Consider the following 16104-nt stretch of genomic DNA (forward strand, 5'->3'; position numbering starts at 1 on the left):
ACTTACTAGTCGAGGAGTCTTGGCTAAGTCATGTAACCTCTCAGTCTCAACTGCTTCATCTACAACACGTAGGGAGGGAGGATTACGGAACATCTATAGAACCTGCTCTGCAAATATAATAATGCTTATGATTATGCCCTGTTCCAGCGACTGTGTGGAAGTATGTGTGAGGCCCCACGGAGGAGGGTGACGAGAGAGTAGTCAGGGCTACCTGACGTGGGGGAAGAGCTTGACTTGACTCTATTATTTCTAGGTGAAAGTCTCTGGGAGGAAGATCTACCTGATACGCTGGAGTCCATGTCCTCCTAGAGTTAACCGTCAATGTCCTGAAATAATGAGATGGATTACACACACCCACACACCCAGCACTGGGTCCACCCAGCTTTACAAATAGCTCCCAGTGCTCTAAGCCTGGAATTTCTATGTGCTCTGGAACCAGTATTTCTATTTCTCTTGCCCCCTTCCTCCTGTTCTGTCTTGTCTAGATTATAAACTTGAACAGCCTTTGACCTGGTCTGCACACCGTCACCAGTGATCTTTGTAAAACATGAACTTGATAATGCCCCTCCCCTTTGTGAAATCCCTTTGGGACTCCCATCTCCTTGAGGACGAACCCCACACTCTGGTGTGACCATATGACACAATCTTCGCTTGTGACACAAGCTTACTAGGCTTGTCCCTTAGCTCTCCCCTACATGTTCGCTCTTAAACTGTGACCAAACTGGACTCCCAGACTCACCATTGTCTCTCTCACTACGACTTTGCTCGTGTATTCCTTTGCCTGAAATGTTCTGCCTGCCATTTGCACTCCCGGCTTTGAAAAATTCCTTCCAGACTCAGGTCAGGGTGGCCTTTTGGCTTCCTTTCTGGATCCACACCCTTGTGGTTAAGCTGCCCCTCTTCTGTGTCCTCATCGTACCCCACAGTTCCCGCCGTGGGGCAACTCCTGTCCCCCTATCAGGCTCGCTATACTGTGAGCACCTCACAGATCATTCCTGTCTCCCTGCCTGGCACAGGCCTGACTCATGAAATGTTTGTGACTGCACCACAGAGAGAGACGCTCAGCCGTCCTCCTGTTCGTTGCAGGGGCGGCCTCTGCAGAGAGGAAACTGGGTGCCCAAAGCAAGGCTCCTTCAATGCCAGCATCTCCTGTGTTTAGGGGGAGACCACCTGGAGCAGAGACAAAATGCGTAGCCGTCGTGGAGGAAAGGCCACTGGTTCCTTTTGACTGTTTAAGTGTAGCATGGTAAGATGCCATCGTCCTGGGACCTAGTCTGCTTTGGAAGAGGCTCTGAAAAAGCCTCCTGCTAGTCCTTGGGGAGAGGGGTCAGGAGAGGAGGTGGCACGTGCTGAAGCAGCTCCATGTGTTCCCGGAGCTGGATCGTCCTGTGACTGTGAATTGGGGGCACTTCAGCCTCATACCCCAAGCATGGAGCCCCATGTGAGCTGCTCCAAGGTCTGCGTCTGGCGTCCCACTAGGTAAGTGTCTGGGCATCACGTGAGACCAAGCTCCAACAGCAGGGCTGTGTGGTAGCAAGAAGTCCAGTAATGACTGACCAGACTCCAGGAATTTCCCTCAGTCCTGCCCTTCAGACTGACGAAGTACCTTGGGGTTCTCAGACAATGCTTGGAGGAGTTATAAAGGGAGATTTGAGACCACCTGCCAGGGAGCCCCTGGAGCCCGTTGCAGCTCAGATGCTCTGCCGAGAAGTCTTTCTCCCCTAAATCAGGTTCGCTGACTCCTGGCTCCATCACTAGAAAGGGCTCCAGGTGAGGTTTGCCTAAGCAAGGCTGTGGTTCTTGGGTGTCAGAGGAGGGGCAGTGCCTAGTTTTGTTGTGTTTTCCTTTTGTGGTAATAATGAGATTACTAGGGTCTAGAAGCAGGACCTTTTGCAGATGTGGAGTTAACTGGGCTCGGAAGAGGAGCTATAGCCTCCTGCACAGTCCCAGCCCTACTCAGCATCCCAGGTCCTTACTGTCTGTACGTACCATTCCAGTGGACTCTCCCCTGTGCTCCCAACGCATGTGCATGGGCTCCTCTGAGCACCTGCATTGGACCTGGTGGTTCATTTCACTGCTGCCTCCTTCCCATCTCTTAAAAGTGCCCCCTAAGAGTGCCCCCTCCCCACATTACACCCAGATCAGCGTTTTCTGTAAGTCATTTCATAAAGAATCCCCAGAAATGGTGCTTCTCAGCCATTTTTAGCCTACACCCACTAATGTTCCTTCTCACTTTCTCTTATGTCCATTCCCACCAGCCAAGTCGTAAGTCTAATGATCAATCATGGCTTCCTCCTGCCACATCCCACCCCCCACACGCACAGTCCCCCCAGGAGGACTGAGTTCCTCTGGCTGACAATGTAGCTATTTTAAATAAATGTTCTCTTTCTCCTGCCTCCCCTGTCCCCCTGGGCCAATGCAATGGCACCTTAGTGATGGCCGTTGGATTCTGTGGCAGATAGAGGACCTAGAGACTTAAATTCCCCAGGCCCTAAGCCTGTGGCCATGGCTGATATCTGTGGCATGTCTTGGTGAAGCTTAGTATCTCTTTGAGTATACTCCTTTGAGATACTTTCTCAAAGGAAAGAGGAGGGGAAAGGATATTTCTGGTGTCCTTTGTGTCTAGCTGAGTAAATAGGAAAAGGTGCTCCTTGCGGGCTTGCCACAGGAATAGAATTCTGTTCCAGGAGGCTTGGGAGGTGTGGGGTGAATGATCCTGCACTTCATGTATGTGGCAGTGTGGGACTATAGATCAAGTGGACAGCTTCAGTTTTCCAAGATCATACCGCCTCCAGGCAGTCCCCCAACCCAGGCAGGCCCAACTCCCTGGCAGAAACACTTCAAGCTTGGTCCTTTCAGGAATCCCAGGAACATTTTGCATCATTGGATGCAAATACAATTTTGAAGAGCCATGCCAGCCTGGTGACCTGGCATCTGGCTCACTTTGTAGGCCACTACAGAAAATACTCAGCAACCTACTTTTCTTTCTTCCAGAAGCAAAAACAGGAGATTCACTTTTAGAATGACCGCCATTGTAAACTCCTTGTCGTGCTGTGTAATGCTGGGGTGGGGGTGGCCTCCCTCCCGCTGGTTGTGCCCACATGGGAATCCAATCAGAGTCAGTGGCCATGGCACTAGCACCTGGTGCCTTACATTCTGGCTACTGTGCCTGGCAGGCTTTTCTTTTGTTCTCCACATATCTCCAGGGTGGCCACAACCAATTTCTTGGTTGTGGAAAGGCCAGTAGACTGAGACGGGAGGTAATGATCCTGCCCTGTGGCCCTGGTTCCACCCAGAAAGGGCAGCCCTGAGTCTATCAGCCTGGTGGGGATCCCCGTTCTCTATGCCTCCAAGATTGTTGCTTTTTCCATGAAAACCCCTTCTCCTCCCAGCCACTCTGATCCCTCACCATCCAGTTGTCCACCCACACCCACCAACCAGATTTTCTCTCCCATGGACTCCGCTGCTACTTCCTTCTCCCAGTGCCCTGGGAGAGCTCTCTTTACCCATCTCCCTTTTTGCTTCCTCACATTTTCTACAGCCTTACCCAGTACAGCTTCCTGCTTAGTCCAACATTGCTATTTCCAGGCCATGATCTACTCTTACTTCTTAAGCTTTAATTATGGAAAATTTCAAATACACACAAAAAATAGAAGTAGAAAAATGATGAGCTCCCATGTACCCATGACCCAGCTTCAACAATTATAATTATCAAGGTATGGCCAGTCTCTATCAATCTTTATTCCTAATTCCCCCCTCACCCCTATGCCCATCACTACCACTGAATTATTTTAAAGCAAATCCAAGATATTATATCATTTCATCTATAAATAATTCAATATTTATCCCTAAGAGATAAAGGCTCTTTTAAAAATATACAGCCATAGTATTATGTAACACTTAAATAGCACCAAGGAGCAAGTCACTATTTAAACTTCCCCAATTGTCTGATCAATGTTTTTCTTAATTTGATTTGAGTCATGATACAAATAAGACCCATACACACATTGTATTGCGTTCATACATCTCTTAAGTCTTTTATCATCTACAACAGTTCCCCACCTTTTTTCCCCCTGCCATTATTTGTTGAAAAAAGCTAGGTTACTTGTCCTGTGGAGTCTCCCCATTCTGGATTTTGCCGAATGTTCCCAATGGAGTGTTGAACAAGCCTCAGTTCTACCATCTATAAAATGGGGATAACCCTGGCCCCATTTGGTAACAACATTATTGTTAGGATCCGATAAGATCATGTATGTAGATAAGGTTGTTCTACTAAACAAAGAAATTGTTTTTATAATGTTCTAAATGAAAAGACTTCCCATGCCAATTCTTGCATACATATTTATTAAGATGCGGCCAAGTGAAACGTGTCGGCTCCTCCTCCTGAGTACCTCCCCCTTGATGGGTGTGTAACAACGCCTAAGGGCTGAACTACATAATCAGAATCAAATGCCAGCTTTTTATAGACTTGGCCGATTCAGTACCGCTCCAAACACCAGTTTAAAATAACTGCAAGAAATCTGAGCATTTCGTAGTCTTGCTTTTTTATTGTTGTTGACATACACATTTTAATTTTAGTGCTCATTGCATATCCACATTGAAAAAGACAAAAAACAAAAACGCTCTTACTTTTAATTTAGCAGAAAGCAGAGACATCAGTGTGAAGGGCAATGCACTACCAAAATACAGCTGCTTTTTATCCATAATTATCTACATAAGAAACATGCTGCCATTTCGCAGGGCTCTGACAACACGTGCACAGAAGCAGTACGGAGGCCTAGCAGGTGGTGTGGGCTTCCACCCAGCATCTTCTTTTTACTCTGGGTCCTTGTCTTCATCTGAAAAATGGGGCACCGACTTCTTGGCAACAACGTTGTCCAGTCTCTGTCCTTGTAGGTATGGATTGACACTCTGAAAAAAAAAATATGGCTTGGTATTATATGTGAACGTCAGATACTAGCATCCTAGCAAAAAGTGAATGAAAATTGTGTCTGGCCTATTGGGTTAACAACAAGATAACAGTGGTACTTACCACCTACCAAATGATTATTCCAGATGCCTCAGTGGAGTATGAACCATTGTCTGACTGATAGATGTTTCTAATTGTGTTTTTCACACAACTGTAGAGTTCTTTATCGGATGCAATGTGGTTTTGGTTTTTTTTTTAATTATTATTTTTGGTGCAAAGATTTGAGGTTGAACTAACCCATAAACTCTCGCCACTGACTTAGATACCAAACCCCATATGACAGAGAATTGTTATTCTATGGCTCTATTTATGTCGGAGAGGGAATCTGAAATGCATTAAATTATTTTACAAGAAGAATGTTCTAAAGAAGACAGAGTAGGGCCAAGTGGGAGTTAGCATCTGACGACTGGTCACAGATCATCCTGCTGCTGTGACTGACTCTTCTATGCCAGTATTCTACTAAAGGGAATTTATTAGGGGCTCTAGCAGTCATTTCCACCTTCCCTAAGTCAAACTCAAAAGCTGAAGAAAAGAAGGAAGTTACCAGGAAGTCTCCTTTGTTTTTGACTCATACTCTTAAAATCTCTTTCATCTGTTATTCTGAATGAATAAAGGTTTCTGCATTCCTTCTCTAATACTTATCTATTTTGGGGGTTTGGATTTGAACTCATAATTGGAGCTTTGCAAAATAGTCTTAGCAAGCAGAAAAAGATTGAAAAGTTTTGGAAGATTTTCACTAAAGTTACCTTCCAATAATGTAACAAAAAATATAAGAAAGAAGCTGTAGTTACACCAGCAATTCTGTTGCACGCTAAGTTCCCATGAACGAATAGAGGCAGTTTCACGGTGGGTCTCTCGTGCCCATAGGACATGGCCTGCCAGGACTCTTTTGAAAGGTGAGCAGAAATTCTCCAAAAGAGAAGGAATGAAATCTGAGTGTAGTATTTGTAAATGTCCTTCCACATCCTGACTGGTAAAAGCACAAATCATGAAGGGTCTAACTCACTCTGCAAAAATGCATCACAACAAACAAGGTGAGAGTTACAAAGTAAGAAATGTCCTCATAGACATATCTGAAAAGTGACATGTCACAAAAAGACAGCACCTCGCTGGGAAGTCATCTTTAAATACTGAAAATTCTTTTTGTTAACTACAGTGGTCTGGTCTACCCCCAGAGGATCATATCAGAATCTTCGGGTAAGTAGAACAAGTGTGGACTGAAAAACTATATTCTATACCATAAACATTTCATTTTTGATTAATAACATATTCTAGAAATTCTATTATGTTAAAAGAGGATATGAGAGGTTCATGTTTATAAAAATGGGATTAAATGGTTGATAAACTATTTAGATAAGATCTCAAATATTAACAAGCTACAGCTTAAGAGTTGAAAAATTTGCAGGAATTTAAAGGTAAATTGACCTTTTACTTGTGAAGAAACTAGTAATTCAATTGGATTTGAGCAAATATAGAAAATCTTATAAAACCACTGAGGCTTGCTTGTGACTTTGGGGAGACTCTCCTCCTGGTAAGGAACTTTCATGTCAGAAGGTGCTACTCACAGACCTAGAAAATGCCGGAGGTTTAGAGGGGGAGAGAAGAAAATTAATGGGGAAGAAAAAGGAGCAATCATATGAACTTTTTTGATAAATGTTTAACTATTAGTATTGAATACAATACTTAAGAGTGATAATAATAGGTATTGGTTTTAATTATGCCCTGAAGAATTCAAGGCACTTATATATTTATCTTCTCACTTGGGCAAGAATTTGATTTGGTCAGAGAACATTATTCCCATTTCTCAACTGGAAGAACAACTGGGTCTGGATCCTTGCATTTGATTTCTTCTGGAACCCATAGCAGATGGTGAGCTTCACTGGAGGAAGACTTGATTTTTCAGAAAGCAAGTACATAATTTCTTTATATTGATTCACGCACTGGAAGGGGTGGGTAAGGTCTTCAGTCAAGATGGGAACACCGTATCTGAGGCCTGACGATGGGACCAGGGGTGGGGAACTTCTGTTTGCCTATCAGTCCAGAGAAGCCCATGGTTTAATGGCATGAGAATGGGTCTTTTTAGATGCTGGAGAATAGGACGAATTTGATATCTCTGGGTCAAAGTGACCCTTCTTTTCCTAAATTCTAAGCCTTTCCTACATGGAGAAAGTTGAGGCTAACGTAAAACCTTTTTAGAACATGTGTCTTAGCCAGAACTCTGAGTTTTGGTAATCACTGGTCTCATGGAAAAATGATCTAAATCTTGACCCATGGTCAGTCTCCTGTGTCAGTGCAGAAGGAATGGTGGGCCAGGAAGTAGGGACAATTAAAGCTCCATGCTAAGTTATTCATTTTGGGTCAGTCATTGATCTTATTTGGAAATGTTCTTTTTGTGCCTTGGGGAGATATTCAAGCCATCCTGCTGGTAAATTATGTGTATTCCGAGCTCTTAGAATAGAATTTCTTGATGTTCTCTCAAGACCACATTATACCCTTTGGACCCTTCCTGTTACCAGCTGCTATTGGAAGCTGTAATCACTGAGAAAAACCCCTAATAACTCCGTTAACTCTCCCAAAAAAGAAGATTTATTTCCAGATGTACAAATGTTCTACTTCTTGCATAGAAAATCAGCCCATGGGTCCTCTGTGTTTTGTCAGGCGGAACAGGGGCTTGGAACCCTCTGCTGCAGAGGCTTGAGGACCAATGCTGAGGCCAGAAAATCCACACCTCTTAAAACACTCCCTGGCTGGATTTGGCAAAACTATTCAGAATGGCCATAATTACTACTGTCTAGAGTCCCAAATGTTGTGAGGTTCCAGCCACTTGCTATTCTGAATAAACAGTCAGTGGCCCCGGGTTTATGGTTGGATTTGTATATATGTGTGTGTGTGTATATATATATATATATATATATATATATATATATATATATATTATATTTTTTTTGAGACAGAGTCTCACTCTGTTGCCTGGGCTAGAGTGCTGTGGCGTCAGCCTAGCTCACAGCAACGTCAAACTCCTGGGCTCAAGTGATCCTGCCTCAGCCTCCCGAGTAGCTGGGACTATAGACATCTGCCACCATGCCTGGCTAATTTTTTCTATATATTTCTAGTTGGCTAATTAATTTCTTTCTAATTTTTAATAGAGACGGGGTCTTGCTCTTGCTCAGGCTGGTTTCGAACTCCTGACCTGGAGCGATCCTCCCGCCTAGGCCTCCCAGAGTGCTAGGATTACAGGCGTAAGCCTCCGCGCCCAGCCTGGATTTGTATATTTTAACTAACATGGTTACTGTCACATAGCACTTTACTAGCGGGGCTTTCTCCCCCTCCATCTGCTTGGCAAAAGAGGCAGGTGGCCAGGCCCTTCCGGTGCATTAGCAGGATGGACCCGGATCACTTATTAAGTCTCTATAAATGCATCAGAAACCCAAAGCAAATTCAACATTTCATTTTACGTGGGCAATGCCGTGGATGAAGTCCCAGAATGGAATGGAGGTGATAGATCACCACACAACTGGGTCTTTTGCTAAAAATCCTGTGCTAAAGTTTGGGGAAACCATCGCAGAAACAAGGGCAGACTTTCTGGGTGTGGTCCTCATCACAGAGGACCACTCTGCTACTTTGCGACCAGTGAGGGTTCCGGCTTGTCCTCTGCCCCACTCCCAAAGTTCCAGGCGTGCCAACCGCAACCCAGCCCTCCGCCACGTTACCCTTCGCTTTCGTCTCTGTCCTCCTTTCATCTTCTCGTAAAGGAGTTTCTTGTTCTAGAGTGAGGAGAAAAGAAAACACAAATGCAGAAGTATGGATTAAATTCGGTGGATGTCTATTTTAAAAAGCATTATTTGGTGTGTACCCTGGCTATCTGCATACGCATAATTTGGAAACAAAACTAGATGAAAGGAACGTCGTGTCAGAAAGATAGGCCGCAAGGGAAAAGCTGGTGGTTGTGCAGCTTTTAACAAAGTCCCCTGCCATTCCCCCAGGCACACCAGTGTCATCCACAATCACATAAACAGGGAAACGCGACATTCTAAAACATAAGGGGCCCTGGAAATGCATCTTGTCACTTTGAACGGCCTTTGTTTAAAATAAACAATTTTATCCCATTTATTTTTGTATCTAACTCCCTTTTGATGAACTTTACACAAACTATTCTCTAGAGTAGTGTCTGACTATTAACAACAATTCTCTGTGTAAATAAACAAGACATTCTGACTTCTGCAACCATTCCTTCTGTGGCTTAAGTCAGTGCCCCCAGTCAAGACAATTGGAAAACCATTTGTTCTATAACATTTTTACTAGATTGAACCTTTTAAAAACTGCCAAAAAAAACTTCTTGGCAGAAAGGAAAGTTATGTTGGGTGGCGGGGGGTGGGGAGAGAAAGCAGCTCTGTTAGCACAGTTTGCATAAGTGTTTCCACATATTGCTGCATTTTAAACACATAGTGGACTTCAATGAGCTCTACAATATCAGACACATGCTTGACATATTTCTATTTTTCTTCTATTGAGTAAAAGACAGAACACTTAACCTGGAGGCAGAAAGGGAGAAGGGAATTTGCGGGTACCTTACTTGTGTTATTTTATTTATTTGATTTTTTAAAATCAGAATGAAAATAATATATGAAAGAGATGATTCACTTGGCTCTAAATAAAATACTCTAACATATTAATAGATTCTAAAAAAAAAAAAAAGAAGATGACAGAATTCTGGTAAGGAACAAGTTTATACAACACTTGCATCCTCTGAGCTGTCTGGTTATAAAGAGTTTTTTCTTTATGGTAGATTTGGAAGTGAAAATGACAAATGCCAAAATAAGCTTCATCATTTTCATGTTCATTAAAATCTATCCCACCTGCAGTTTATAATGTGTATCTCTTGCCCAACCTCAACTATGTAGGGAAGCCCTGCCAGGAGGGAAGGAGCTTCTGCTGCCAAAAACGCCAGTACTGGCTGCAGCCTCTATCTCCTGCTCACTCGGGGCATGGATTGGTTTAATACCAGAAAGGAGAAAAGGCAGACTTGCAGGTTAGTCCCCTGGGGAATGAGGATATTGCTGTGAGGCTCATTCTCTTTGGTCTGTGGTTGCCTTTCAGTGAATGTGACAACTTGATGCAGAGAATGTCCTGGGAGTTCACGCCAGAGCTGGGAAGGGAGGTACAGGTGAGGGGGAAGGAGGCGAGGACAGTGGCTTCTTCATGTGTAGCACCGTGTTCAGCCGCTTGAGCTGGAGGGAGCATCAGGGGGCCTGAGTGCTGGTACCATGCAGTGGGACTGTCAATCAGCCCTGGCAGAGTTCCGCTGTGCCACCAGCGGGGTAAGGCAGCATCATTTAAATCTCCTTTAGAAGATCTGGAGACAGATGATACTCATAAGGGCCTATATTCAAGAAAATGCAAGAAGTCTGGCTAGTCTTCCCCTCAGAGATGGTCCCTGTGTTTCCCCAAGAGCTAGGGTTAGGGTTAGCAGGATAATGCTTCCCCACCCCCACATGAAAGTTACCCATGCCTGTTATTGTATGGGCTGAAAGGCAGGGACTGGCAGGTATAGCGTGGGTAAAAGAAGTGTACAAAATGGATGGCAAGAAACCAGACACTTCTCTAGATACCCAGTCCATGTCGATTCCTTGGGGAGTGGTTAACCATGTGAGCAGCAAGGAGTTCCTTCAAAGGGCTTTCCATTGTGTCATCAAGATTTTGGACAACTGCCCAGAACCTGGTTTCAAATCACATTCCTAACTGGAACTGGGGAGCTTCTTGAAGAAATATCTGATTCCAGAGCTAGGACAGGGAAAGTACAAGGATGAATGAGCCGGAATATCTAATTAGGTTGGAAAGCAAGAAAGCGCTTAAAAAAAGATGGAATCCTGTCAAAAGCAAAGAAAAGCCAGCTTGAAGAGACTCTTCACTGGCCAAATCTGGGACAGTTTGAACACTAACATAATAATAATAGGAATACATGAATCCCCACTGTACTAAATAAATAAACACATTCATATATAAATAAATAGGGAAGCAGAGGAAACACTTGCTTAGAGTAGAATGCCAGCTAGTAAATGCAGAAAGAATAAGAGAATCACCATTTTGCAACCATCCTAGTTATAATTGATCCTGGTTGGCATCAGCGATGGATGCTGAATTTGTTGGTTGAAAGTTTAATGGGAAGCAGAGTATTTCTGCAGTCTCAAAGTATGTTCCCAGAGACTAACTGTTAATTTCAAAGGGGAAAATGATAATTTTACCCCAGAGGAACCCAGTGAACCTCACTTTAGTAAGGTGAATACTAGCAGTCATGGAACCAACTGATACCGTGTGCTTCCCAATGCAAAGCACTAAGCAGGGCCTACCCACAACTCAAGTCTAATAGCACAGAAACCCAGACAAACCCAAGCTCATCAAACCTGCTGAGGTCATGAAAGACAAAGGAAGTCAGAAAGGGTCCCTGTCCCCCATTTCGCCCATGGCTCAGGCTCTGAGATGATCAGCTGCTGATGAAAAGGGGTGAAAGGCATTTAGAAAGGAGAAACATTTGCTTTCCCAGGCAACTTCTACCCAAGTAAATAACGTTTAGCTGTTAACTGTGTGCATGTAGGGTTGGGGGGTGACTGTAGCCCCCAGCGCTGCAGTTACACACGTTGTCTGAAAGGCAACCAGTCCTTGATGGGACTCGTTGCACAGGACACAGTGTGAACAATGAGCCATGAAAAGACAGAGAATGCATTTGGCGTTTAAAGAACTCTGGAGTCAGATGGTCGGGTTCAGATCCCAGCTCTGTGGATCACCAGCCCCATGCTGTTGAGCCTTCATTTTCTTCATTTTCCCTAAGCCTTCATTTTCTCATCTGTAACAGTGAGAGTGATAAGGATGGACAGATAGAACGAGATAACCGAGGTAAAGTATTTAGTGTAGTGTCTGGCACATAGTACGTGCTCAATAAATATTATCATTTACTATTGTATTATGTAATACAATTATAACTATTATTCATCTTTGTATTCCCATTACCTAACACAGGGCCTGGAAGGCATATGATGCACATTTAATAAATGTGTCTTGATGCAGTAACAAAGAGAAAGAAACGCAGGAAACAAGGCAGACGCTGATATTTATAAATATGTGAATCATCGCTAAAAAAGCAGCTCAGCTCCAGCTAATGTCAAAAACAGGGAAGCATTGTTAGCAAATAAGGAAGCAGGGACTTGTCTGCAGTTGTATCATGAAAGATGGTGACTTTGTCAACTTAAAGGATGGCTAAGCTGAAGACAAGCTCGAGACTATCATTCTGGATAAACACTGAGGAAGGTGTGTGGGTCCCAGCTTAGAAAAGCAAGACACACTCAATCCACACTTCCATGTGACAATCAAGCAATTCATGGTTTATTGCCAGGGGGTGATGAGAAAATAAACAAGGAAACTTAAGTTTAAACAAACATATAGTTACAGATGATAAAAGGTGTGTAAACATTGGTCCTGGTCATTGATCTGTAATAGTACTTTCCTTTTCCATATGGGCCTAAATTCCAGTCTTTAGCTCAAATGAAGACACAGAATGGGAATGACTTGAGAGGAGCCTAAGTCAGGGTTTGGACAAGGAATCAAAGAGCATGAAGGAGAGGGGTTGGTGGTCTCTTACCGCAGTGCTGGGAGTGAGTGGGACTTGGTTAGAGAAATCCATAAAGGTTTTCAAGAAGAGGTGAGGACAGTGGCAAAGAGAGAGGTTTCTGTCTCTCCCACCCTGCCATACCACCAATTCAGCTCTCTGCCCTTACTCAGACATTTCTTAGTCTCCAGACTTCTTCTTTTCTCTCATTTCCAGCCTACTAATTAAGCTGGATGCCTTCCCACCTGAGGCTTCAGTGCTGCCCTCCTAGTGCCTTTGACCTCCTCAATGGCAACTGGACCAATCAGCCACACCAGTCCTCAGCCCGATCTTCCTCTACCCTTGTCTCCCACCTTTCCAGGTAATTGTACCTGACCCACAGAGTACAGCCAGAACATGAAGCTGAACAGTCCTAAGTTGGGTTCATTTTATTTTCATGTAATTCATCTCAACCATAAGTCCATAAGACCATAAGCTCTTTGGAAACCAGTACCGTGTACTGATGACTACTATGTACCAGGCATCTAGTACAGTGCCTGGAACAGAGCAGGCTCAGTATCTTCTACTTGCTCCATGGTGAACCTGGCCCTTGCTTCTGTTTGGCAACACTCTGCCCATCTCTTGTGGACCCCTTTCCAGTGCTCCTCTGTGGTCTTCTACTCTTTCCCTCTGTCTTTCTTCTCTCTTCTATTCCTCCCTTCTCCCTCTGTTCCTCTTTTCTTTCTTTTCAAAATGCTCTCACAGGAAAAGTCCATATCGTCCATTTCCTATAAACCTGACATATTTCATCTTTTCTCCTCATGCTATATTTGTATCATATACAAATTCTAGTTAGTTTTTCCTCCTTTGAAATGTCTTCAATTCTCACCCTTCTTCACGATGTTCACCGCCCTCATAACTGGAATTGTTTCTCTTATTTCCTTTCTCACTTTAATCTCTTCTTTCTTCATTTCATCCTTTAATATGCCACCAGGGTAACCTTTTGTGATTTTAGTCTTCTATTCAAGAACCTATAGATGTTTTTCTACTGAATTTAACATGTTTAATGCGACTAGTAGGCTTGAAAATGGTTCCACAAACCAATTCTTCCTAACAGAACTGCTTATGAAAAAGACGAGAAATAGAATAACGCAAAATGGAGGGAGCAAAATTAACTTAGAGTTGTTGTTCCTTTGTTGTTTGAAGATGGGAAAGGTGTGTAAGTTGAAGGCAGAGGGAATTAACTCAATGCAATGTTCAAGCAAGATGCTGAAAAAATTGAAAGTGGACATTAACGAGCAGGGACATCCTTCTCTAAAACAGTGAAGCAGGAAGGGAGGGAGTTTAGGTTTGAGATTTCGATAAGCTCAGTGAAGCAGAAAGCTACCAGAAATGAGCTGAGAGGGATGGAGGACTTAGAAGGACTTACAAGGGCTTAGGCAGTTTGGAATATTTGCTCATTCATTCATTCACTCGTTCCACAGACGAATCGGCCACCTACTGTTATATGTGAAGTGACACTTGCAGGTATTTCCCCACTTTTCTCATGTGGCTGCAGCATGTGATTACATACGCCCAACCAAAGGAGCCTAGATATATCCCTATTCAATTGTGATCTTGTTTGGCTCACTGTTCCAGCCTGTTGGGATCTTCCTGAACCCCAGCTCTGTCATGCAGTGCTATCCTTTCCAACTTTGTGTCATCCCCAGAGAATCTGATAAGTGTTCTGTATATTTTTATTACAAACATTGATAAAAATGTGGAGTGAGGTATTGTTAAGACATGCAGGAGACCATGTGAAATCTCTGTCCCTGTTGACAGGGACTCTTTAACAAGCTCCCTTTTGGTGACATTCTATTGCCTAGGCTGTATCTCTCCACCTATCCCAATGAGAGATCATAAAAGATCTTGTCAAAGACTTTGCTGAAATCCAAATGCACCATGCCCACTTCATTTCCCTCATCGAGCTGGCAAGTAAATGAATCGTGCTGGCAAACAGAAGAGTATAATTAGATTGGCAAGACTTGTTTTTAGCAGACTGATGCCAAATTCTCATGATTTCTCTTTCTAAGTGATTATAAACAACTCTCCTGACAGCTATACATACTTGCTGGGACTGACCAGCAAGCTCATTGCTATGCACCTTGGAAATTTTTTTCTCTTTCTCTAAAGTGGAATTACATATTTCTGTTTCTAAATTCTAGCATCTTTTTATCCATTGATCTTCAGAGATCATCTCCTTTTAGTCTAGACATCAAATTTGCAAGTATTCTCAGTTTTTTTTTTTTTTTTTTTTTTTTTTAGAAAATCATATACTTTTGATAAAATCCTATAAGAGCTGCATGAAACACTGGTGAAACTTTAGGATGTGTATGAGATGGGCTGTTGGATAGATCAGAGTAGAAGCTTCTGGAGACTGTAGTCAATGTTAGGTTGCTGTCTCTTTGGGTGGTTCTAGGATATTGGGATGGTAATCACTTTAGTCCCTCTCAACCAGAGATTTCTGAAAAATCAGCTTCTAAACATTTTTTCTTCCCCCGCCCCCCATATTGCTTGTCTCCGCCACTAGTGTCTTCAGAACACCAGAGTGCAAAATCTACTAACAATTGAGATTGGACTTACCCACTTGCCCAAGCCAGGATAGTCATGTTCCGGATCAAAAAGGTGCTGGTGCAACTGGAATTCTCGACTGAACTCAGCTGTGTCAGGAGTGTTTTCTAGACATCCATCATCTACTGCAAACAGCCAAAGGATTTTGAGGCCAAGGTAGTTATCATCAGTCTAAGATATAATTTGTCAAAAACAACTAGACATCCAAAGGTCAGAATCTGTTCGCATCAGCCTCTGTTCGTCACTTTCCCTCAGGGACCCAGTTTCCCTGTTGGATGAGACTGCTCATCCCAAACTCCTGTGTGGAGACTTGTTGGCTGTTCCCTAAACCCACTTCCATCTCCTCCTCAGCACATAGCTAGACTAATTTCCCAGCCTTGCTTTGCAATCAGGTGGAGTCAGATGCCTGAGTTTGGGCCAATAGAATGTGGGCAGAAGTGATGTATCCACTTCCAGGCCTGGCCCATAAAAACCTCCCATATCATGCTCTATTCCTTCTCCCCTCCCCCTCCCATCTGCTGGTTTGCTGGCTGCATGTTGCCCACCAGAGCACCTGTGGATGCCAAGGATCAAAGAGACAGTCTGGGTTGCCGAACTACCCACCCCCACCACATCCTCACCCACCTCTGAAAGGGATTCCCACGAGTGAGAAATGAACTTCTATTATGTTGAGCCACAAACATTTTTTATCTGTTATAACAGCAAGTGTTTCTTTAACATGTATACTTCCATCGCATTCATGACTCACTCTGTTTTCTCCTGGGTGAACTCTTCAGAAACTACTTCAGCTTCTTGGAGAAAGCATATTATATAACAGCAACAATCTCCGGACAGTACTTGACATTGTATGTTACAGTGCTAACAGCTTAAGCTTTGGAGTCAGACCGACCACAGCTCAAGCATCAAATCCCAGCTCATATGTGATAGATAGGGTTAGTTCCTTTGG

The 16104-nt window shown here is 43.5% G+C and overlaps 1 protein-coding gene across 2 annotated transcripts in view; it reads right to left on the reverse strand.

The window, feature by feature from the left end:
* Positions 1-4527: 4527 nt before the first annotated feature.
* The window catches only part of SCG5 (secretogranin V), a 55916-nt gene continuing 44339 nt past the window's right edge, over positions 4528-16104 (reverse strand). The window contains exons 4-6 of one of the 2 annotated variants that reach the window (XM_012766340.3): positions 15171-15280; positions 8680-8733; positions 4528-4911 (exon numbers count right to left, since the gene is read on the reverse strand). In XM_012766340.3, coding sequence (XP_012621794.1) covers positions 4816-4911; positions 8680-8733; positions 15171-15280 — 260 coding nt within the window. In that variant the 3' untranslated portion in view covers positions 4528-4815. Of the gene's footprint in view, positions 4912-8679; positions 8734-15170; positions 15284-16104 lie in introns of both variants that reach the window. The other variant, XM_012766339.3, reaches the window with a different exon arrangement.

This window comes from Microcebus murinus, chromosome 6 (assembly GCF_040939455.1).
Source record: "Microcebus murinus isolate Inina chromosome 6, M.murinus_Inina_mat1.0, whole genome shotgun sequence".
NCBI lineage: Eukaryota > Metazoa > Chordata > Mammalia > Primates > Cheirogaleidae > Microcebus > Microcebus murinus.